The sequence below is a fragment of the Xyrauchen texanus genome, chromosome 11, assembly GCF_025860055.1.
Source record: "Xyrauchen texanus isolate HMW12.3.18 chromosome 11, RBS_HiC_50CHRs, whole genome shotgun sequence".
NCBI lineage: Eukaryota > Metazoa > Chordata > Actinopteri > Cypriniformes > Catostomidae > Xyrauchen > Xyrauchen texanus.
Window position 1 is genome coordinate 1,774,066 of NC_068286.1, and position 24,508 is coordinate 1,798,573.

Here is a 24,508-nt window from a genome sequence, read left to right on the forward strand (position 1 = left end):
TTTAGCCTGAGATTGGAGAAATTGGAAGGCTCAATATGGCATATGTAGGAAAGGAAGTTCCACCTAACAGGTAAAAGAGCCAATCGCGTTTTACTGATATCGCCTGTCAACTTGAAAACCTGCATGCGCATTGGCTGGACCAGCCTGAAAAATTGTTTTTTAGTGTAATCTGAGTTAAAGAAGCACAACGTATGATACCATTGTTCTTGGATTGTACTGCTGATTTGAAATATGTTCGTTGATCATAATCTTGGCCAACTGTTTGGGAGATTTCGTTTTTTCCCCATTCAAGCAGATGGGAGCTGTACTTGTATGCTGCTTGTATCCATAGATAATAGCTGCCGGGAGCATTCCCAAAGTGGACGGTGAGTATAAACAGCCACTTTACCACTATCAGGCCAGTGAGGGCCAGGACCATAAACTGGTCATCCGGGGCCAATAGCCTCGGACCTCGAACCACAAGAACAAAATCGCTCTGCATTCCCACCAAAAGGCAAAAAACACAGCAGCGTTGCCCTAAAACCCGCCACCCTAGGGCATATCTTAAAAGCATATCGAGACACCTGCTGTCTGTTAAACTGTATTTGTTGTGCTGTATTACAGCAGGTGTCTCGATATGCTTTTAAAATTTATTTTGAATTAGACATCATCTAAAAACAGTGCTCCTACACGAGACATTGAATAAACAAAAACAAAGTGAAACAAAGACGTTTGTCTAGCGCACGTTTACATAGAAAAACAAATGGATGGTTGCTGAAGCGTTTGGTGTGAACAGCCCCTCACAGTTGGTGGAGGTACTTGGCTCTCTTAAAAAGCATTTCACAGATTAAGCAATGAGTTTTTTAAACTCTTTGACAGAAGTTCAACTTGGAAATGTTTGTATGCCTTGAGATCCTCACATTCGGTACCAATCTGTTGTGTTCCATCTGTTTGAACGGCACCTTGCATGAGCTCATATTCTGAGCCACCTCACCACCGAGTTAAGCTGAATACCACTGCTATCTGGGAATATTGCTACCCTACATGCAATGAATAATTAATAATGTGGTATTTCGCTTTTATTTATTATGAAGTTTGAGTCTTGAGTCTGGGATATCAACCCCCTTTTTTTATTTCGACTAAACATTTGAAAATATGGAGCAACTAAATGTATTTATTTTATGGACATTAGTTGAAAATGGAATGATAATTTTTTAACAGCCAGAAATGTTATTTGCAGTAATATAACGGTACTGTATGGTTTATGTATTTATGTAAGGAAACAACGTCAATTTAAAAATTCTAATATTAATCACATTTTTTAGAATTCTAACTTAGTTTAGCTGCCCAGTTAACAGCCCTACACCACCCTGATGCAAATGTCACACACCTCGCCCATTGCACAAGCCAAACCAAATAAGTATGTTATCTAGTTATTTAGAATAAAGCTATTTATTTAGTTATATATTATATTGGATGTAAATTTAAGCTATCTAGAAAGATAAGTAACTGTTGACAGCTCAACAACTTCATCTGCCACGTTGTCCCGAGTGGTCTCGCCACGAACAGTGGGATGATGTCCCAGCACACTGTCAATGATCACAAACTTCCTTTGTCCATTGTGCATCTTAATGGATCTGAAATGTGTCAACAATTTGTTTTGCTCAGATGCATGTGTGTGATGTCACACAAACATGATGGCAGCAAGAGATGTACAAATTTATTGATAAACATTCACTGAGGGTGAACATATTCTGGTTTTCCAAAAAGAAGACTTTTTTCACATTGGCTTGTGGTGTGGGTGGAATAATAGGGTTCAAAATACTAAGAATGCAAAATTTAATACAGTGAAAAAGACACTCGATTAGCATAACATAAATATATATAAATAAATACAATTTCCCATCATCAAAAGAATGTTCATGTACTAAAATAAAATATTTGATGCCATGAGTGTACCTTAATTTTCAATTACTATTATTTTGAATGGCCATGGAAAATGAAGCAATGTGATGTCAATTTTACCTGGTCGCAAAAAGCAGTCTGTTAATTTACCCAATGAACTTTCAGCTTTTGCTGACCCTCTATGCTTCGAGCTAAAGTGTGCTGCTAAATCACTTGCACCTTTATTAGCAATGGACACATAAGTCCCAGCTTTACATGTCGTAGATTCTGCATCCCACGGATATCGACCTGGCGAAGGCATGGGGAAACATCTGAGCGGATTCAAGACTAAATCAAACATAATATTATCAAAACAGCAGTTTTAGCAGAGACATAATGATTAACACCAGAAAACAAGACAATATTACTGAAAACACTTGACATGATCGGAGTGGATTGCTACTTACAAGCTATTGGTTTTCAAACTTTAATGAACGAAACTTCTTGGGGGATATTGTGTATATCGTTCAGTTTGGCAAAGTGTTTAATTAATAAGGTAAAGTTGCTGTAAAATGCTGAATGTATACTCCTTTCCATCAGCACTGTCTTTAATGCCAAACACGGTACTTATTAAGAAGAAACCATAAAAAAAACTGCTTATGATTGTAGGCTTGATTGTTGCTATATTGCACATTACTGAACATTTTTTGTTTAATAAAATGTATTTAATCTCCATCAGTTTTTTGTTTGTAGTTTTATTGTGTCTCTACTATTTTAACCTTACCAAAGTTTATACTTGCATTGTCTGCTGAGGCTGTTAATTGTAATATAAAATAATTAAAGGTGATTTGAAAGGGCTGGCCAAATAGCAAACAGGACATATGTAGGGCAATAAAGTTGGGAGTATAAAACCATATAGGGGTAGGTTTGACATATTCAAAATAATAATTATCAGACTCAGAATCAGAATCAGCTTTATTGCAAGTATGCAACCAATAATCCTCTCAGCAGTCCGAACTGTCCTTTACAGTCTTCTGATGTCTGATTTTGTAGGTGAACCAAACCAGACAGTTATTGAAGTGCAGAGGACAGACTCAATGACTGCTGAGTAGAACTGTATAAGCAGCATACAGGTTGAACTTCCTCAAGTGTTAGGAAGTACAACCTCTGCTGGGCCTTTTCCACAGTGGAGTCAATGTGGGTCTCCCACTTCAGGTCCAGTGAGATGGTAGTGCCCAGGAACCTGAATGACTCCACTGCTGCCACAGTGCTGTTCAGGATGTTGAGCGGAGTCAGTGTCGGGGTGTTCCTCCTAAAGTCCACAATCATCTCCACCGTTTTTTAATGTGTTCAGCTCCAGGTTGTTATGACTGCACCAGACAGCCAGCCGTTCAGCCTCCCTTTTGCATGCAGACTCATCGTCATCTCGGATGAGGTAGATGACAGTGGTGTCGTCTGCAAACTTCAGGGGCTTGACTGAGGAGTCCTTGGAAATGCAGTCATTGGTGTACAGGGAGAAGAGTAGTGGGAAGAGCACACATTCCTGGGGGGCACCAAAAAAAAAACATGGCACCAGTCAAAAATACCTGTACCCCTGTGTGTACACAAACACACAGAGTAGAACTGGCACCGCATATCTTGACAGCCGAAAGAGTTGATGTCAGGTGTGCTCATGTAAACAAGGTAATTCTTGCGTGCACGGCAGTTTCAAATGAGTGACGAGGTCAATTAACACTTACATTTTGGACTGTTCCTCACACAACACTATAAAATGTTGTGACGAGGAGGAGGTTGTGGCTGGGCCATGAGGATGCACTGAGTTTCCAAATCTCCCTTTAACAAAGGATGTACAATTGCATGTTTAAAACTACTTGGAACAACTCCACTTTCTAATGAGCTGTTAATTATAGCTGTAATGCTGGAACTGATAGCCATGAAAACTTTTTTAAGAAGGCATGGAGAAAGAATATCCAGCTTGTAACTCGAACACTTCATTTAAGAGACTACATCTGCTAACTGTACTGATGTAACTGGTTCAAAGTGAGTCAGGCAGCTGGATGGGGAAGTGGGGGGGGGTTGGTGGCGTAGTGGGCTAAAGCACATAACTGGTAATCAGAAGGTTGCTGGTTTGATCCCCACAGTCACCACCATTGTGTCCTTGAGCAAGGCACTTAACTCCAGGTTGCTCCGGGGGGATTGTCCCTGTAATAAGTGCACTGTAAGTTGCTTTGGATAAAATCGTCTGCCAAATGCATAAATGTAAATGTAATTAGTGTTTGATCAAATGGTGAAGATAAAATAACACCTTTAATCTGCACAATTTTGTGAGTAAAGAAGTTTAAAAATGTTTTACAGTTCTCTAGGGTGGCATACAGAAAATAATTTTTAGTTGGGTTTAAAAAAGAATCAATTGTTTTGAAGAACACTTTTGGTCGATTTACGTTTTCAGAGATTAATGTAGAGAAAAACTTGACTTTAGCTTTCTTTAAAGCTCTCTGATAGTTTGTTAAACACCACTTTAAAATATCATAAGACACCTGAAGCTTGTCTCTTTTCCACTTGCTTTTCTGCACTCTTGCCTGAGAGCGTGGGTGACGTCATTTAACCAAGGCTGTGAAACACCCTTAACTCTCCTTGGCTTGAGCGGAGCTACATTATCAAGTGTAAAAGTACAGGATTTATTAAAAGCCTGATTCAGTGTCGAGTCCAGCTAAGACATCAGCTGTGAAGTGTGTTAGATAAAATTGTGAAAAAAGCAGTAGATGAGTGAATGTACCGGGAGTAACGTAAGGGCTGAGAAAAAGTAGGCAGGGGACAAGTAGAGACAGACTCAAATATTATTGAATAATGGTCAGAAATTCCAATATCTAAGACCTCTAAGTTTGACACAGAAAGACCACAAGTTAACACAAGATCTAATGTATGACCCATATTGTGAGTAGGACCAGTGACATGTTGTACACAATTTAAAGACTCAATGAGGGAGATCAATTCATTTAACAGCGGTTTCGATGGACAGCATTCATGAATATTAAAATCCCCAAGAATCAGGAGTCTATCGCCACGTGACACTAGTCCAGAGAGAAAGTCCGTAAATTGTAGGACGAAGTCCTTATTAAATTTGGGAGGTCTGTACAGAAGGGCACAGAAAGCAGGACCCAAGATGTAAATCTTTAACAACTGGACCTCAAAACTGGAATATATGTCCATAGGGAGCAGTCTGCATTTAAAAGAGTTTTTAAAAACAGTGGCAACACCACCTCCTCATCCTGAAGTCCGTGGGGAATTTAAAAAGTCACAGTCTGGTGGTGTTAGATCCCCCAGGTCCATTTGTTCTCCAGGATTTAGCCAAGTCTCAGTGATGAATAAAAAGTCAAATTATCGTTATATAAAAAAGTCATTCAGAATAAAAGACTTGTTTGATTTTGAAACATGCATTAATGAGGGCCATCTTAATAGTGGTGACATCTGTGTTTTGCGATAAAATAAAAGATGTGTGTTTCAGCAAACTGAGATTTTCAACATTGATACCCCACTTCAGATCACTTTCACCAATCGCAGGGCAACAGCGTGAAGACCATATGGCTGGTATGTGGTGGTTGTCGGGGGAATCAGCTGGTAATCTGATGAAAGGATGTCGGCGTGACCCTCGATGGACATACCGGAGACAACGCGCAATTGCAAGAGCAGTGCAATAATTGTATACTCCATCTGACAGGCGGTCCGAGGAATTTCACCACAGTCATGTGAATCGATTTGTGCCCTTTTTAAAAAAAAGTTGGGACATGTGCAAAACTATGAAAAATATACATTCATACCACAACTGGAGTCACAAGTTTGAATCCAGGGTGTGCTAAGTGACTCCATCCAGGTCTCCTAAGCAACCAAATTGGCCCAGTTGCTAGGGAGGGTAGAGTCACATGGGGTAACCTCCTCATGGTCGCTATAATGTGGTTCTCCCTCTCGGTGGGGCATGTGGTGAGTTGTGTGTGTATGTGGAGAATAGCATGAAGCCTCCACACGCACTATGTCTCCATAGTAACACGCTTAAGAAGTCACGTGATAAGATGCGCAGATTGACGGTCTCAAATGAGGTGGCAACTGAGATTCGCATGGTGAACACAACACGATTCATCATACTTTTTGTTTGTTTGTTATACATACATTTAATCATTCCTGCATGTTCTGAATGTAGGGAATTACAGCACACTTTTATTCACTTTAACATGTTGCTGCAATTGGGTAAACCAAACCATACAGATGAACAATCAATAATCTTGAGTAAATCAGATCTTCTGCATTCTTCTCTCGTGCACCTCACTGAATGCTTCAATTTCATGTAAGTGCACGCAGAAAGTCACAAGTAAGATTGTCGCATGTTTACCGAACTTAAGATTCAAAGTGCGAATGGTGTTGTACTGTGTCTCTGTAAGTGAGCGATGTGATTAAACTATTGCTCCTGTTTATAATCAACAAAGCAAAGCTGTAGACATTGCAAGCATGCAAAATTGGAACGCAAAATTGCAAAATATAGATTTCCTGCCTTTCACATCACCACATTTTCATATCACTCCCTCATATCATATTACAGAACCCTTGACAAAGGCAGAAACAGCAAATATGCTTTGAGTAAACTGCAACCAGAACTACTCTGGGTTAAGAGAATCTACTTCAGGGAGAAGATAAACACTTAAACACCTGTTACATCTGTCTCCATCTGCATCTGCATCTACCTGGAGCTCCATCTGCCCTGTACAGGTATTTTCTCTGCCCTGAGAATAAGTTTTAATTAGTATGTAAAAATATGCATAAATAATAATAATAGTATAAATAAATACTAGTTTAATATTAATAATTTAGATAATATTGAAATACACCCTTTTCTATCTTTAAAATACATATAATATAAGCAAGGTTCTCTCTCAGGATTTCATGTGTTAACATTTTCAATGCATTTTGTCAATATTAAACATCCTGGTTACTTCCGTAACCTCCGTTCCCTAATGGAGGGAATGAGACGTTGCGTCAATGTAGTGACACTAGGGGTCACTCTTGAGAGCCTAGGATGTCTCTGATCATTGATTAAAGGCCATTGAGAATTGGCGAGTGGTATTTGCATGCCCTTCCCCTGGACATACGAGTATAAAGGAGGGGACACTGCATACTGCTCATTAGATTTTGTGCTGAGGAGCCGAGAAAAATGTCCTGGACATTTCAGCGGGTAGTTCAGCGTTATGGCAGGAGGGACACAAAGTCTCATTCCCTCCATCAAGGAACGGAGGTGACAGAAGTAACCAGGATGTTCCCTATCTGTCACTCACTCAACGCTGTGTTGATGTAGTGACACTAGGGGTCCCCAAAAAATCCCCTGGTCAATCCACAGGAGGAAGACACTGCGGAGACCACACCTCGCCCAGAGAGGATATAATACATCACATGGTCTGAAGTATGCCATGTGGAGAAGCCCCATCGTAGGTCCTGCCAAGCTTGGGGGAGGATGCTCTATAAGTATGGAGACCTGGGCAGAGGGCCCTCTGCCTAAGGAAGACACCATTTGCCAACAGGGACATTTATTTAAGTGGAAAATACGTCGCAAGGGGTTTCCTACAGGGAACCAATGCATGCGGAGGACCTATCTCAGAACGGGGCTTAGATTACACCAGTAATGGGCTGGCAGTGAGTTTCTGCGCCAAACTCACCTGCCGCAGGGCTAGGAGGAAATGAACCAGGGAACACATTTGTGCACACTACTGGGAATCAACAATGCACATCTTCAGCTCAAGGGAGGTGAGCTGTGACATGCGAGGGGAGCGTAGACCGCCATGGCGGTTGATATAAGACACAGTCTCTGTGTTGTCTGTTCGAACTAACACGTGCTTGCCATGGATAAACGGTCGGAACCTCCACAGTGTGAGCAGTACTCTCAACAACTCGAGGCAGTTATTGTGCCAACACAGGCTGCATGCCTGTTTAATATGTCTTGGAGGCATCAGTTGTAACCTGAGGTGTCAATGTGCCTGGAGACCTGCTGTAGGGGAACCCCTGCCCAAAGGAATGCGAGGTCGTTCCAAGGGCTGAAGAGGTGGTGACAGATTGGCATGTTGGCTACACGATGTGTCCCGCGGCACCTTTCCCATCTTGGGACTCAAGTCCGTAGCCAGTGCTTGAGCGGTCTCATATGTATCAAACCGGGTGGTTTGGCAGCCACTGAGGACGCCATTTCCCCTAGGAGTCTCTGAAATAATTTCAGTGGGACCGCAGTCTTCTGTCTGAACGCCTTCAGACAGGTCAGCACGACTAGGGTAGCCTTCCACAAACTTCTCACAAAAAGTTGTTGGATTTTTGGCCCATTCATCCAGACAGAATTTTTGTAACTGAGTCAGGTTTGCAGGCCTCCTTGATCACACATGCTTTTTCAGTTCTGCCCACACATTTTTCAGATTCAGGTCAGGGCTTTGTGATGGCCACTCCAATACCTTGACTTTGTTGTCCTTATGCCATTTTGCCACAACTTTGGAGGAATGCTTGGGGTCATTGTCCATTTGGAAGTCCCATTTGCAACCAAGCTTTAACTTCCTGGCTGCTGTCTTGAGATGTTTCTTCAATATATCCACAAAAGTTTCCTTCCTCATGATTCCATCTATTTTGTGAAGTGCACCAGTCCCTCCTGCAGCAAAGCACCGCCACAATATGATTCTGCCACCCCCTTGCTTTTTGGTTGGAATGGTGTTCTTCGGCTTGCAAGCCTCACCCTTTTTCCTCCAAATATAATGATGGTCATTATGGTCAAAAGTTACATATGTGACCCGTCACGGAAACCAGTGACACAAGTCGGCAGCACAACTTGTGAGCAAAATGAGAAACAAGTGTTTTTTTCCAAAATTGGTGATTTCCGCTTTTTTGCAGAATCTGTTAGTTGAGATCATGAAGAAGCCTCTCCATGTTTGAGATAACAGTATTGGTATATTTAAAAGCGTACATTTTGAGGTTGAAATCGGCTTGTTTTTCGGAGATTCTAGCATGCAGTAGGGGCGTGTCATTGTCTGTGTGTATTTCCGTACTGAATAGCCGGGCGCTTTTGCCCCCGCCCCAACAGCGTGGCTACTTATTATGCAGCTCTAGCCGGCTCTATCTGATATCAAAATTCAATGAAGATGGACGCCGCAAAGAATGTCGCAGACGAGCTGAACCGTGGCCGTTACAACGAAAATGTTTTGAAGTACTTCTTCGACAAGCCGGATGCTTATGAACAAGCTGCTCACTGATTCTGAAGACGATCTGAGCGACGATGAAAGTGGCATGATAAGACTGAATAATATCCCTAATCTACAACTGAGCCAAGATGAAGACGAGGAAGAATGTATCGGACTGGCGCCAGACGAGTTGGACCGTGAAGATATCAGAGGCTATATCGATAGTAACATTTGATGGGGATATAGATAGAGAAATGGGGAAAATCCGTAACTTTGACTGTAAATGTTACACGAGGAGAAAAGAGAACTCTCTGCATGGGAGACAGTCTTGTAGCCAGAAGCTTTCTCCAGACATTATGTACAACATACGGCTGGATTCTTTAGCTGCGGAAAAGAGTGGCAGGACATGCGAATTATTGGACATTTAGAGGCAAACAGACGCACAGTGCAAACTTCGGAGATGGTTACATCCACAAAGAAGACCCCGACAAAGAGAAAGTGTGCCCGAACGACTTATTTCATTGGAGGCAACGAGATCTGCAAGAATACTTTTCTGTTTCTTATGGGGTGAGTTTCCATAAACATCAAAGTTTGTCGCTTTTTGTTCATTCTAAGAACACGCATAACGCTATCTCATGTTTAGTCCATGTTTAGACCTTCCAATACCTACCTATTGTTTTTAGCTAGCTCAGGACTGTCGCTTTAATTGTAACGTTAGCTGCTAATCGTTAGCATCATATCACTTGCCAAAACCCCCATTACTATAATGAGCTTTAAGATGGTAATGTGAGCTTCTGCTATTAATTTGAATAATGCTTCAATTGCTTGAATTGACTGGTGTTAATGACTTAATTTAGGATTTTTTAATCCTTTGACTCGAACCAGGTCTAACCAGTAACTGAGGTCTAAACCAGGACTAAAACAAGACTAAACCAGGAAGTACAGATACAAGCTCTAAAGTAAGTAAAAGTAAAAAGTATTCATCATAAAATTTACTTCAGTAAAGTAAAAGTACCTATAATTTGTACAATACATTTTGATATAGGTGACAAGATGCCTGTTAGCAAGACCATGATGTTAAACGTTTTTTCTTATTTCCCTTTTTTCAGCATTGGCAGAGACACCCTGGCTGATATAGTCAAACACTATGAGGAGAATGGGGCAAGACCACGCTTGAGGAAGAAGCACTCATTGCCACGCCCACCAGCCAGGTTCATCAGCCCTGAGGATATCAACAGAGTTGTGGACTTCATAAAACACTATGCAGAAGACAATGCCATCATGCTGCCTGGCCGACAGCCTGGGCATAAGGATTGGCATGTGAAGTTGCTGCCAAATCATGTGTCCAAGGCCTCAGTGTGGCGTCTCTACGTGAAGTCTGCTAAGGAGCTTGGTATGTGTAAACATTGATTTAAAATTGAGTGCTTATAAAGTGAAATAATGCGGAGCACTATTAGCAATTACAATACAATTAACCATAAGCAATATCTGTTTTTCAGGTGAGCGTGCAGTTTGTAAAACCAGCTTCAAAGCACTGTGGAACCGACTTCTCCCACACATCAAAAGTTGCCGGCCACGCGACAGATCTCTGCTGGCAGTGCCAAAGCAATAACGAGCAGCTGATACGAAGTGCAAACCTCCCAGATGATAGAAAGTCTGAAGCAGTAAAGAAGCAACAAGATCATCTTTCCCTTGTGCAGAAAGAGAGGGCTGTGTACAACGACATGACTGCTGCCTGCAGAAAGATTTGCTCTGGCTCCAACCTGTCTTTTGGACCATCCCTACCAGCAAGCAAGAAGATCAGGATGCATTACAGTTTTGATTTTGCTCAGCAGGTAATATTTCACACACATTTACTTCACTTTACTTTATTAATGTCCCTTAAAGGGCGATTTGGTGCATGAGAATAAATAGTGCAAATGCAGAATAGCATCAATATAGTAAGTTTTATCTTTATTAGACAATTATGAATAGATGCAAATTTAATTTAATCTAATCCAAGTTCCCTCTCTCCCTCTGTCTCCTACAGTTACACTTTCCTCAAACCCTCTCCAGCCAGGACCAATGTACTTCCTGACCCCACGGAAATGTGGCCTATTTGGTGTTTCATGTGAAGGGCTGCAGAAACAGGTGAATTACCTGATTGATGAAGGCATGTCATCTACTAAGGGAAGCAATGAAGTCATCAGCTACATGCATCATTTCTTCGGCAACTTTGGAGTTGGAGAAACAGAGGTGGATCTTCATTGTGACAACTGCAGTGGGCAGAACAAGAACAACTTCATGCTCTGGTACCTTGCCTGGCGGGTTGGACACAAGCTTCACGATAAAATTGAAATCCACTTCCTTATTGCTGGCCACACCAAGTTTTCCCCTGACTGTGGCTTTGGACTCATCAAGCAAGCCTACATGAAGACAAGAGTCAACACTTTGGCAGACATCGCTGAGGTACTTTTAACTTTACTTTGCTTTAATGACTTCAGTGCTGTTTTCTGTTCTGCTTCAATGAAACATTTAACTGAAGATCTTTTTTTTTCTTCCTCTCTTCTCTTTTTGTCATCAGGTTGTGGAAAACAGCTCTCCTGTGAGTCACCTCAATATCCCACAGCTTGTTGGAACGGCAGAGGGCAAAGTTTTAGTCCAGACCTTCGACTGGCAGCAGCATCTGACTCGCCACTTCCGTAGACTCCCACAGATCAAGAGTTATCAGCACTTCAGGTAATTGAAACTTTCACATTGTGTACATACAATATAACATAGTAACAACATACACATGACAGTTTTTTATAAGAAAATACTTTGCCATGTTTAAAATGTCTTATGTGCTTTTTCTGTCACAGCTTTGAAGCCAAGAGACCAGGTGTGGTGCTTGCAAAAAGTCACCGTGGATGCACAACCTGTCGAATATCAGCTACTGCGCCGACGGAGCAGATCTGCCCCTGTCGACGGTCTTCCTGTCCTGGCCCCACCTGGACTGAAAATTGACAGGCAGACCTATCTATATGAAAAATCAGGCCATTCTGTGCTGACGAGGCAAGAGACATCACATGCCCAGCCAAGGGTCACAACACAGAAGAGTCCACAGAAGAGGATGCTAATGTAATTTCATTGTACTGTGTCACAAAGACCTTTTTTCTTGTTTACAACACCTGCAATGTCACTTTATCAACCAACCACCTGAATTTAGTTTTACATTCTTGTATGAAAAGCACTCAGTGTACATAAGAGTTGCCTATACAGTTTTATCGGTAGATGCTAAGAGACATTTATTTATTACCTGTTTGCAAACTTTTTTTTTCTTTGATGGCACATTTTCCTGATTTTTGCTCCCCTGTGCTTTACAGCTTTACAGGGGGAGCTTTACAGGGGTATGGCTTATCTAAATGAGATGTAAATGAGCCCTATTGTCACTCCCAGCAGCAGAGAGAGGTGAGAACTGCACAATCTTTTGAGGCCGTTTTCTCCCCTTTTAGATTTTTGAGTGCCTACCTTCAAATGGCCACAACTTCTCCAAATATTGTCAGATTTCCATGTGTTACAAATCGTTGGAAAGCTTGGAGACTACACTTTCAGAATCTGTGAATAACTCAAAATGCCCCAAAACCGACTTGTGTCCCTACTTTCCGTGATCGGTCACATATTTGTTTCATCAGACCAGAGGACATTTCTCCAAAAAGTAAGAAATTTGTCCCCATGTGTACTTGCAAACTGTAGTCTGGCTTTTTCATGATGGTTTTGGAGCAGTCTCTTTTGCTGAGCAGCCTTTCATGCTATTCCGATATGGATCTCATTTTACTGTGGATATAGATACTTGTCAAAGTATCTTTCCTCCAGCCTCTTCACAAGGTCCTTTGCTGTTGTTCTGAGATTGATTTGCACAATCAGCACCAAACTACGTTCATCCCTAGGAGACAGAATGCATCTCCTTCCTGAGCGGTATGATGGCTGCGTGTTCCCATGGTGTTTATACTTGCATACTATCGTTTGTACAGATGAACGTGGCACCTTCAGGCATTTGGAAATTGCTCCCAAGGATGAACCAGACTTGTGGAAACAAAGAGGCACTGAGTTTGAAGGTAGGCCTTAAATACATTCACAGGTACACCTTCAATTCAGTACACCTCCTATCAGAAGCTAATTGGCTAATTGTCTAAAGGATTGACATCATTTTCTGGAATTTTCCAAGCTGCTTAAAGGCACAGTTAACTTAATGTATGTAAACTTCTGACCCACTGGAATTGTGTTATAGTCAATTAAAAGTGAAACAATCTGTCTGTAAACAATTGTTGGAAAAATTACTCGTGTCATCCACAAAGTAGATGTCCTAAACAACTTGCCAAAACTTTAGTTTGCTAATAGGAAATCTGCGGAGTAGTTAAAAAATAAGTGTGTGTAAACTTCTGGCTTCAACTCTAATTAACTTTTGATAAATGTCTTAAAATATCAGTTCATTGATATAATTTTGCAACAGTTTGAGTTGTATATTATTTTCATTACTCTGCTGTCTTTTTTTTTATTTCGGTCTTCTTTTACTCCGTCCCCTCCCAAGAATGGTGATGATTATTAAGTTTACTATATTTACCGCAGCAACTGTACCAATGATTATTATGGTCTGTTATTGTGCTCTCAGTTGTTAATGGACAAAGAGTGTCATTGAAAGAAGTGTTTGTTCTGATGGGTATGAAGGGAGGATTTGTTTGGACAACTGTCAATTAATTATTCTCACTAGGCAAGGCAAGGCAAGTATATTTATATAGCAAATTCAAAGTGCTTTACATAGAAGAGATTAAAATAAGAATGAAAAAATGTAAAAAAATTTCCCTACACATTTTTACTAACACTCCCTGTTTGTGTTACCATTTCAGGGTGTGAATGAGGGTGGAGTATTAACATTGTGTTTTCATTATTGTTCTCTAAAGAGAAAGTATTTTCATAAGAATTTTTGAGGTGGCGATTGCATGTAAAAATTACAACTTAATAATGTACTTGTTCAAACCACATTAACTGGAAAACTTCAATGTATTCAAAACATATTTCCTGATGCTTTGTTGAAAAACTTTGAGAGATTAGTATTGCAAACATTAGTGAATAGGTGCATCAATAACAATATCTATCTTTTTTGCAGCCTGTCCAAAAGATTGATTAGCTTAGTAAGATGGGGGAAAGAGCAAGTCTAAGGGCTCGAGTAATGTAACAACCACAAATGTATAAAAAAAAATATTTATATATATTGGATCAAGGTGCTTTTTTGAGCAGACACAGCATAATTTGCCAGTCAACTCAACATGTGAAGTCAGAATTCTATCAACTTTTACATTTCATACTTGAAATTAACAAGCATATTTGCTATCTGAACTTGCGTTACAGAGTTTTCTCAACTAATAAAGATTTTCCAGCTCCCAGCATGCATTGTAGCATGAATAAATAATGAGGTTGGTGTTATTTACGCTTTTGTTGTTGTTGTCATTACTGTTAATAAATGTGTGGTGATATTAATAGCTCATCTTTTACTTAATGATGTTTGTTGACTGTCACCATAACTGAGGTTTGTGTGTCAAGTGTTGATATGTATTTTTTGCTAGCATGCTTAGTCTTCACTTAAGAGGAGGCCATCCCGCAATGCAAAGATTACAGTGTGAACCTTGACATACTGTAAGTCAGGTTCAATGGACACTAACTTTAAAGTGGTTGAATTGGGGACATGAATAACCATTTAACCGTTGATTTAACCTATCAATTTTTTTAGACCTGTGAACTCATTAAATCTCATACAATCAGTTCCCCATCTGTCACTCACTTCGACGTTGTGTCGAGTGAAGCAACACTAGGGGACTTTCTTGAAGACCTCGGTTACCTCTGAACTTGAGAAAAGGCCAAAGAGAATTTGGCAAACCGAATTTGCATGTCCCTCCCCAGGACATACAGGTATAAAGGGAGGGAATCATGCAGATTCAGATTTCTTCTTTGGAGCCAAGCGGTTGTGCGATCAGCGAGCTGAGATCACTTAATGTTCCACTTACCTCTGCAGAGCATATGCTGTTCGATCTATGGTGCATATGCTTTCTCCTTCTCTGTACGGCAGTGCAGCTTTGCCCCTAGGCGCTTCAACATTGCTGATAAAAGAGAATATTTGATAAAAGAGTTTATTTTCTATAAAAGAGCATTACACAGCTGGCATGAACGTCCTTTTCAGGAAGCGTCTTTATAAAGATGCCCTTCCGCCCCTGTGTAGTTCCTGGATGCGGTCGATTTCTCTCCGCTCCTGATGGTCATAGATGCTGCCTTGTGTGTCTGGGCCGCAATCACACTGAGGCAGCGTTTGTGGATGTTTCATGTTCTCACTTCGAGAACTTTAACATGGCAATGTTGCGGTCACGGCATTCCTTCTTAAAGAGGAACGCCAATCCTGCTGCCCCCCACGTCGTTCCTTCCCACAGGATTGAGGACGACCCTGCTGGCGATGGAGGCGATTTGGGGATGGCAGCAGGCTCGGTTTCTCCAGGTAGATCCCCATGAACCATCCGCCGCTGGCACACTTCTTGACTTCCGTCCGAGCCCCCCAAGCTGGATGATAAGTTTGCCGCTGCATCGGAGAGCGTTCCGGCGTATGACGCGGAAGACTTGACTGGACAGTCACCTTTGGGTTGGCACACACAGTCTGAGGCTGACGCCCAGATGGCCGATATGCTTGCCCGGGCCGCCATCAGCGTGGGGTAGGACTGCAACCTTCCGTCCTCCCTGCAGCCTTCACGGTTAGACGATTGGTTCCTCAGGTCCGGGTGCTGCTCACGTGCATACCATGGCCCTCCTGTCGGTTCACCAGGCCAAGGCACTCAAAGATCTGCACTTGGGTAGTCCAGACCCTGATGTGTTGCAGGATCTATGCTCTGCGACTGACCTCACCCTCTGGGCCACGAAGGTGAGTGCCTTGAGATTTCTCATCACCAAAACCTCGGTAGGCGCTTTTGCCACACTACCTGCTCCACACCGCTGTGAAGCCTCGCCAGGTACTTCAAAAACAATCGTCAACTTAGTGCCCCTCGCACGGAGCTTGGACGCCTGGCTCTCACTTCCCAACCCATCATGCTGGCTGGCCAGGACCATCCGACTCAGCTCTGCAATTCAGTTTGCGAGGCCCCTTCCCCCTTTTTGCGGTGTATGCTTTACCCTGGTGCACAACAAAGACAGCAACACCCTACGTGCGGAGATTGTAACAGTTTTACTCAATGACGCGATAGAGCCTGTCCCTCCAGCCGAGATGAAGAAGGGTTTCTACAGCCCTTACTTCATCATACCCAAGAAAGGCGACGATCTTGAACTTGCGAGTTTTCCACCAGGCCTTTCACAAACTCCCATTCAAAATGCTTAGGCAAAGACACATTCTAACTTGAGTCCGGCATCAAGATTGTTTCGCAGCGGTAGACCTGAAGGACGTGTACTTCCACATCTTTATCTTTCCTTGACACCCTTCCTACGGTTTGTGTTCTACAGCCATGTCCCTGTCCCCTCGGGTCTTCACGAAGGTCGCAGAGGCAGCCCTTGCCCCGCTAAGGGAAGTGGCCATCCACATACTCGAATACCTCGACGACTACCTCGATGAACATGCATAGGATTTAAGCGCAGAGGTGGTCCCATTGTGGTTCCCAAATCGTTTCCAGCACTTAGCGTGCCGGCATCATACCCGTAGGTAGAAGGACCGAGGCAGGGAGCAGCTGGGATGGCTTGCTTTCTTTAGAAAGCTCTTTAGATCTCTGCAGTGTACCTGTGCAGAGAGGGGTGAAAGCCGCTATAATGCACAATAAGGATCCAGCAGAGTTGAGGGATGGAAATTGCTTGCTCAGCTTGAACCTTGGATCGTTTGGCTCCGAAGAGAGTGATATGCAGCGTCCCCTCCTTTATACCTGTATGTCCGGGGCAGGGGCATGCAAATACAACTTGCCCATTCTCATTGGCTTTTTATCAAAGATCAAAGGCGTCTCGGGCTCTCAAGAGTGACCCCTAGTGTCACTATATCGACACAATTTCGAGTGAGTGACAGATAGGGAATGGCCATTTTAATGTAACTGGTGAGTATTGACTTGTACTCTTAAAGTGATAGTAATTCTGTCATCACTTGCAAACATTTATGATTTTATTTTATACAGTGAAACTTAAAAGGAGATGATAAGGAGAAGGTATGGGAGAAAAAAATGCGACAGTGCATGGTGACTGGAACTAACATTCTTTCTTAACATCTCCTTTTGTGTTCCCCAGAATACTTGGGGGTGAGTAATGATAGAAATTGTATTTTTGGGTGAAGTGCCCTTCAACTAACTGTTAGAGTATGTGCTAAATGTATCTGCCAAGAAAAACAACATAAATCTAATTCAGCACATGATTGCCTCATGTCTTGCTGAGAAACAAGAGACTGAAACGGAGGACAATATGAACAAGTTCCCCTTCTGTCACTCACTCAAAGTTGTGTCAATTGTAGTGACACAAAGGCTCTCAAGAAAGACCCATGTGTCACTACAATCGACACAACATCTCGTTCCCTCCCTCAAGGAATGGAGGTTTGACAGTAACCATGATGTTAGTAATTGTAACCCTCATGAGATTTAGGTAAGAGTGTTGTAAATGTTCAGATGTTTTTGTAAATTTTACCCCCAGAGCCCTTCAAAAGCCCCCAGTAAACACACACATAACCAGGCAAACATGAATAACCCATCAGTAATGATTTGGTCGTTTTAAGCTATTCCTCCACCAACATGCGTAAATACAGGCGTTGCTTGTGGATGTGCGAAAATAGCAGTGCTCCTGAAAAAAATTCCTGCAAGTCCTTTTTTACTATAATTCCTCCCCTCAGCCCAGTTGGTGGCGATAAGCATGAAGAATGTGAATCATCAAAAACTATGTGAAATTGGAGATTTATAGACAAAAATTACTTCTTAATATTATCTGTTTCTTACATCTATCATTTCACTTCTGATGACAGATTTACCACAGGAGTCTTATGGATTAATTTTAAATGCAATCATTGTGCTTTTAGTACCTTCTGAGATCTGATCACCCTTCACATGCATTGTTTGGACCTACAGAGCTGAGAAATTATATTTCTTATATTCTTAATTTGTGTTCTGCAGAAGAAAGAAAGTCATACACATCTGGGATAGCTTGAGCGTACGAGGAGTCTGCCCTCTTAGTATGTGATAGAGGGGCACCAGGTGTGCAACCTAGTGAAATTTCGGATCCGTTGGAGCTCAGGGAGCAAAGATAGAGCACATTCCACGGACAATTTGTACCTAGTATTTACACAGCAGGTCCATGTACACAACCCCAAACATCTCCAAATTCACAACAGTAGCTTCTCATGGGCCCCCGAGTCAGGGCCTAAATTTTGGAGGCCCTGGGGGCTTGCTATGTATTAAAGCCTCTGATGAATGTACTGTTGCACACAGGCCTAAAATGCAGCCAGTCTCATTGATTCTTATGACAGGCAGAGAGATCTGTTGAAAATAATTAAAAATACTTTTTTACATCCTAGACCTTAGTCCTCTTAATAGTCTCAGGGGCCCCTTAGACACTGTGAAAAGGTTAAAGTCTGAATGACTTTGTTAAGTGACCTGTGAGTGTAATGTGACAATAATTTTTCAGGAATATTTTTCTTGATTTTTTTTAAAGTACTTGCTTAACACCGAGGGATATGAAGTCATTGCATGTTGTATCTGAAGGCCCCAGGAAGGAGTACTCGACGGCGGAAGTTGCTGGCATATGATTCAAGGCTTTTTCCACTGAATCATACAGGAAGTGCCCACTTCCAATTTGTTTGAATGGCGCCAAATGCATGGCTCGTGGGAAGTCATTTTTTAAGCTCATTGTGCATGTTTAAGAGTTGATAGTTGCATAAATTGTTATTTTGTGCTGAGTTGAGTACTATTTCATAAAGGAACATAATAAAGCATACTGTTTCTCCACACTACAAACTCAATTGCATTTTTAGGCTTGTATTTGGAGCCCATCCCCCCTTCTCCATTTTCAATCCTGTTGCAATGGTTCTCCAACTATAAGCGTATTACAATGGTAATGATTAATAATTGACCTTTGAGTCTCACACTTAAGCTAATTGTGCATATTTATGAGTTGATAGTTGCATAAACTTGTTATATTGTGTATTCTGAGGGTTGCCAAAGGGATTTTGTCAATCAAATCGAATGTAAACGTTACTGTAATTGTTTAAAATGAATTGTGCATGAACTTGTTGTTGAGTCTCCATAGAACAAATTGCTTATGGACACTTTCATTTTTTAAGCAAATGATGCATGTTTATGAGTTGTAAGTTGCATACACATGTTGTATTTGTGTATTTTGTACAGGAGAACAGGTTTCAGCTTCCTAAGTCTGTCCAGAGCTGAGATCTGGACATACCACCAACAATTTGTCCCATTCACAGAAATAGTGGTTTCGTAGACAGTGGAATGTGATGGTTTTGTAGGGCTTATGTTGTTCAGGGGGCTTCACTGAGTCACCTAAATGTGATTCAAAGTAAAAAATTTGATCCTGGAGTTAAAAGTTCAACTGTCCACGAAACCATAATTTCTGTGAATGGGACAAATTGTATGTTGGATGTCCAGATCTCAGCTCTACATTGACTTAGGAAGCTAAAACCTGCATTTCTGCTCTAATCTTAGCCTCCTCTTTCTTTGTTGTGAGTTTCAAGAAAATCAGAGGATAACTTTGTTTTTTTTAGCGAAATTTTCGACTTCCTCCGATCTTAATGAAATGTATACCATAGAAAGAGGAGGCTTGGAGAAGAACAGAAATAGCAGTTTCAGCTTCCCAAGTCTGCCCAGAGCTGAGATCTGCACATCCCACCTCCAATTTGACCCATTCACAAAAATAAAGGTTTCGTGGTGAGTGGAATTTTTATGTTTTGAAGGGCTTATGTTGTTCAGGGGGAGTCCTACAGTCACCTAAATGTGATTTTAAGTCATAAATTTGATCCAGGAGTTAATAAAATGATGTTCAAAAAGTGATGATTTCAGCCAATGTAAATACATTTCATGTGGGACGTCCAGATCTTAGCTCTGGACAGACTTAGTGTGTTCCAACCTCTGTTTCTGTTCTTCTCCAAGCCTCCTCATTCTATGGTATAAATTTCAAGAATATCTGAGGAAGTCGAAAATTGCGCGCAAAAATCCTTAAAGGGGTACGCACAAAATTTTTTATATCCTCTTAATGAAATTTTTACCATAGAAAGAGGAGGCTTGAAGAAGAACAGAAATAGCAGTTTCAGCTTCCCAAGTCTGTCCAGAGCTGAGATCTGCACATCCCACCTCCAATTTGACCCATTCACAGAAATAAAGGTTTTGTGGTCAGTGGAATTTTTATGTTTTGAATGGCTTATGTTGTTCAGGGGGAGTCCTACAGTCACCTAAATGTGATTTTAAGTCATAAATTTGATGCAGGAGTTAAAAAACTGATGTCCAAAAAGTGATGATTTCAGCCAATGCAAATAAATTGCACGTGGGCAGTCCCACTTCCAATCGATTTAATGGGACAAATTGTATGTGGGATCTCAGCTATCCCTGTCTGTGATTCTGTGTTAAGAAATCCACTTTTTAGCACTTTTGCACAGTGCAGTTCTAAATATGTCCAATATATGTCTATGTATGTATGAATCTATCTGTTGGATGTTTGTCTGTCTGTCTGTAACAGTAATGTAATTGCGTAACAGAGTCGGATGGTCCGGGCCAGCCAGCAAGATGGGTTGGGAAGTGAGAGCCACGCATCCAATCTCTGTGCTAGGGGCACCAAAGGGACGAGTATTTTTGACGGGGCGGAGCAGGTAGTACGCCGTGCAGGGCGGAAGCAGCATTTCCGGCGGTGCTATAGGCCTTCGCTGTCAGCGAGGATGTTATCCTACAGGCCTTGGAAAGGAGTACAGGGCGACCCCGCCAGGTGGTAAGGTTTCCGGGGCATAAGTGGAGCACAACAGCCCTATCCACCGGGGGAATCGCTGTGTACCTGTGGGCCGCTCCGCCATCGAGGGTAGCGAGAGCGGATGAGCGTGTGGCTTTGTGATGTCGTTTGGTGAACGGTGCCTTCCACAGCGATGTCAGCTCATCATGCACCTCCGGGAAAAACAGGACCGGGGAGGGGGGGCACAGCTGTGAGTGGATCCTGGACCCCAGGAACCAGTCATCCAACCGCGATGGCTGTGGGGAGGACGGGGAGTTACAGTCAAAGCCCACATCTGAGCGTCAGCCTCAGCTTGGGCATGCTGGCCCGAAGGCGGCAGCCCAAGGGAGTCATCCGCATCAGACGCCGCGCTCTCCGATGCAGCGAGCTCTAGAGGATAGGCGAGCTGACTGTGAGGCGAGTCGCTGTTGCCTCGAGCACGGACGGGAGTCAACGAGCGTGCCGGGGTACGGGTGGTCCAAGGGGGGTACCCCGGCACACTCGGAGCCGCACCCGCTGCCATCCCCAGATAGCTTCCAGCGCCACTCGCATCATCCTCAATCCCGTGGGAAGAAGGAGCAATGCTGGGGGGCAGCAGCAACGTTGTCATGGTCATGCTCTTGCAGTGATAGCATGAACCATCCACAAATGCAGCCTCGGTGAGATCACTACCCAGACACACGAGACAATGCCTGTGGCCGTCTGAAGCGGAGAGCACTCTACTGCATCCAGGAACTACACTACATCTTTATAAAGACGCATCCTGAAAAGGACGTTCAACGCCACTGTGTATTTTGCTCTTTTAGAGAAAATCACTCTTTTAGAGGAAATCACTCTTTTAGAGGAAATCGCTCTTTTAACTAACTCTTTCGAGTTTGGGTTGTACTGCGCTGTTGAAGCACCCAGGGGCAATATGCACTGCTGTGCAAAGAGAAATCGCCACTGCAATGCGCCCTCAATCCAACAGCATAGCGTCAGAGGAATACAGGAATGGGTGTGTCTTCACGTGAACAGCAGGCACAACCATCGTCTCCGAAGAAATTTTCTGAATGAACTCTAGTATTTCCTCGCCTTAGAGATCCTCACTGATTAGAGCATTAGTTTCATATGGATTACTGAGGATTAAATCTGGTGATGGACCAGTGTGTACCATCCTCAGACAGACGGCCTGGTTGTATGATTTAATAAAACTCTTTAAAATATGATTTGAAAGTTTGTTCACGATGATGCTCAAAATTGGGATAAGTGGCTCGAGTCCTGATTTTTTGCAGTTCGAGAGGACCCGCAAGCCTCCACGGGACTCTTCCTGTTTGTATTACTTTATGGATGTTGGCCGTGTGGTTTTCGATGTTCTAAAGGAAAATTGGGAGGAGGAACCATCACAGACTAAAAACCAAATTTAAAAAGTACATTCTTGACCTGAGAGCAAAATTCTACACACTTGAGCAATTATCACAGGAGCATTTGCTAATGGTAAGATTTCATCTTGTTGCTAATTTCGGTACCATACTACAGTATGCTTTCATAAGAAAATGATATGAGATGTGACAGTTATGAGGTTAAATCAATGACAATTAAAAAAAAACAAAAAAAAAACACGATATGGCCAAGTGTGATAATTAAACGGCAGAAGGATGTAATTTAATTAAATAATAAACAGCTACGTGCGTTGCACACTACAGAATGAACAAGAGTTGTCGTTCTGCTCTGTCATCATCTTCAAACATAATTAGGCTATATACTTTAAAAATCATTCAATCTGAATAAAACCAGAGGTCAGAATTGAGAAAGTAGCCCACGTGAGATTGTTATACATTTTCAGATATTTTAGTAAATAGTAAATTGTATTTAGTCCCCCCACTATATTAGTGTACATGAACAACAAAGCAAAATCAAAAATCCAGTGAGATTGTGTTGAAGTACAGATTTTCTGAGATGCTTGCATGTCAATTTAACCTCTTAAGATCCTTGCCATTTTTGGGGATTTCCGCCTGGATTTGGCATAACCAAATTAAAAAGCTTCCCATTCCCACATACTTCGGCCTAAATACACAGTTTTGGTGTCATTTTACAGGAAACCCTTTGAAGTTGCATAAAACACTGCTAAAAATTAAAAAAAAATTAAATATATGTTGTCTGAACAGTAATAACCCTCCTAAAAAAGGAGGCGCTTTTTGATTTTTTTTATATAAATTCATTTTTGAAAGTGTATAACTCAAGCCCTGTAAACCCTAGCAGCAAGCAGACAGTTTTGGCTGTTTCCACTAGATGTCAGCAAATACCTGAAAAAGGAATTTTGTCTGTATCATGTTTTATTTAATATCTATTTCAATTTATTTGAAGGGAGGAATATTACCTTTTTTGGTGTACTTTCCGCCTACCCAAATCTAAAGTCTCCCCATACCCATATACAGTGCTATAAATGCAAAATCCCAGTGTAATTTTACAGAAAACCCTTTGTCATTACATAAAACACTGTTGAAAGTGGTAAATATGTGCTCTGGTGTCTGGTGAGACGCGTCTGTGTGTTTTGGGCACGTAACCTACCCAGTGATCACTTCACAGTCTGGATGCAATATCACAGCCCCTGATTGGTCTATTTGATCTTGAGAGACATTGCCAGAAAGCGGAGGGTCTAAGCTTTATGGCAATATATGCTTTATCCGGATCGGATGTTTACATATTTTCCTGGATTGTTGAATATCATATAACATTACTTTGTGGTGTTTCTGCACTCGAGGGATTACTTGGGCACACAACCACAGAAAACACTGAAAAACGGCTCATTTTGCAGAGAATAACCTAAGGTAAAGGATTATGTAGCATTTGTGGCTAACTGTGCTGTCTAGTGCGAGTAGCACGGCAAATATTCAATAATTTCACTTGTCTGTTTACAAATGTTGATTGTATACTTCATGATTCATTCGAAGTGTATTAGATATGTGATTATACCTCAATAAAAATACTTATTGGAACTTCTTACTGGCAATGAGAGCTTTCATTTAATACTTGGTTTGTACATGTGCGTCATATTTGAGCGATATGAGAAATATGCGTATTCAAAAACGCACATAATTATGACACGACTTTTGATGGGTGGAACTATGTAATTTATTGTAAATAAGTTACTTAGTGTAAAACAAATGCCAAAGTGATGCATATCTCAAGAAAGTAGACATTCTAAGCTTTCAAATGGTACCAGATATGAGCTCATAACTCCTCCGCATACATTTAAAATTTGAAGTACATTATTACTGACGTAATTTTAAATCCCGGATCCGGGATCGTGGATTTTAAGATGTGGAAGCAGGGCAAGAATCAAGTCAAATGGTGAATGCACAGTTCAGATTAAATATATTTTTTTGTCCTATTGATAAAGAATAAAGCTTGTCATAAAATGACTAATTTAGCTAGTTTATATGAGGTGACAGGCTTGTGCAACAAAATAATATTTCCAATCGGTATATGTGGCCATACAAGAATGATCAAATAAGACTAATAAGACCTAATATGCA

The 24,508-nt window shown here is 41.6% G+C and overlaps 1 protein-coding gene across 1 annotated transcript; it reads left to right on the forward strand.

Annotated features, from left to right (window-relative positions):
• The first annotated feature begins 35 nt into the window (after window positions 1–35).
• On the forward strand, window positions 36–12,041 carry LOC127651984 (uncharacterized). The gene is made up of 5 exons (XM_052138051.1): window positions 36–70; window positions 10,166–10,449; window positions 11,086–11,504; window positions 11,620–11,774; window positions 11,897–12,041. The coding sequence occupies exons 1-5, from the start codon at window positions 36–38 to the stop codon at window positions 12,039–12,041; spliced, it is 1,038 nt and encodes a 345-aa protein (XP_051994011.1).
• Window positions 12,042–24,508: the final 12,467 nt, after the last annotated feature.

Excerpts from the sequence above, each read along its gene's own strand:
- LOC127651984 (XM_052138051.1), top strand. The coding sequence starts at position 36 with ATGGCATATGTAGGAAAGGAAGTTCCACCTAACAG. Across the intron at positions 71-10,165 it reads AAGGAAGTTCCACCTAACAG|CATTGGCAGAGACACCCTGG; the intron begins GTAAAAGAGCCA and ends CCCTTTTTTCAG. Across the intron at positions 10,450-11,085 it reads GAAGTCTGCTAAGGAGCTTG|TTACACTTTCCTCAAACCCT; the intron begins GTATGTGTAAAC and ends TGTCTCCTACAG.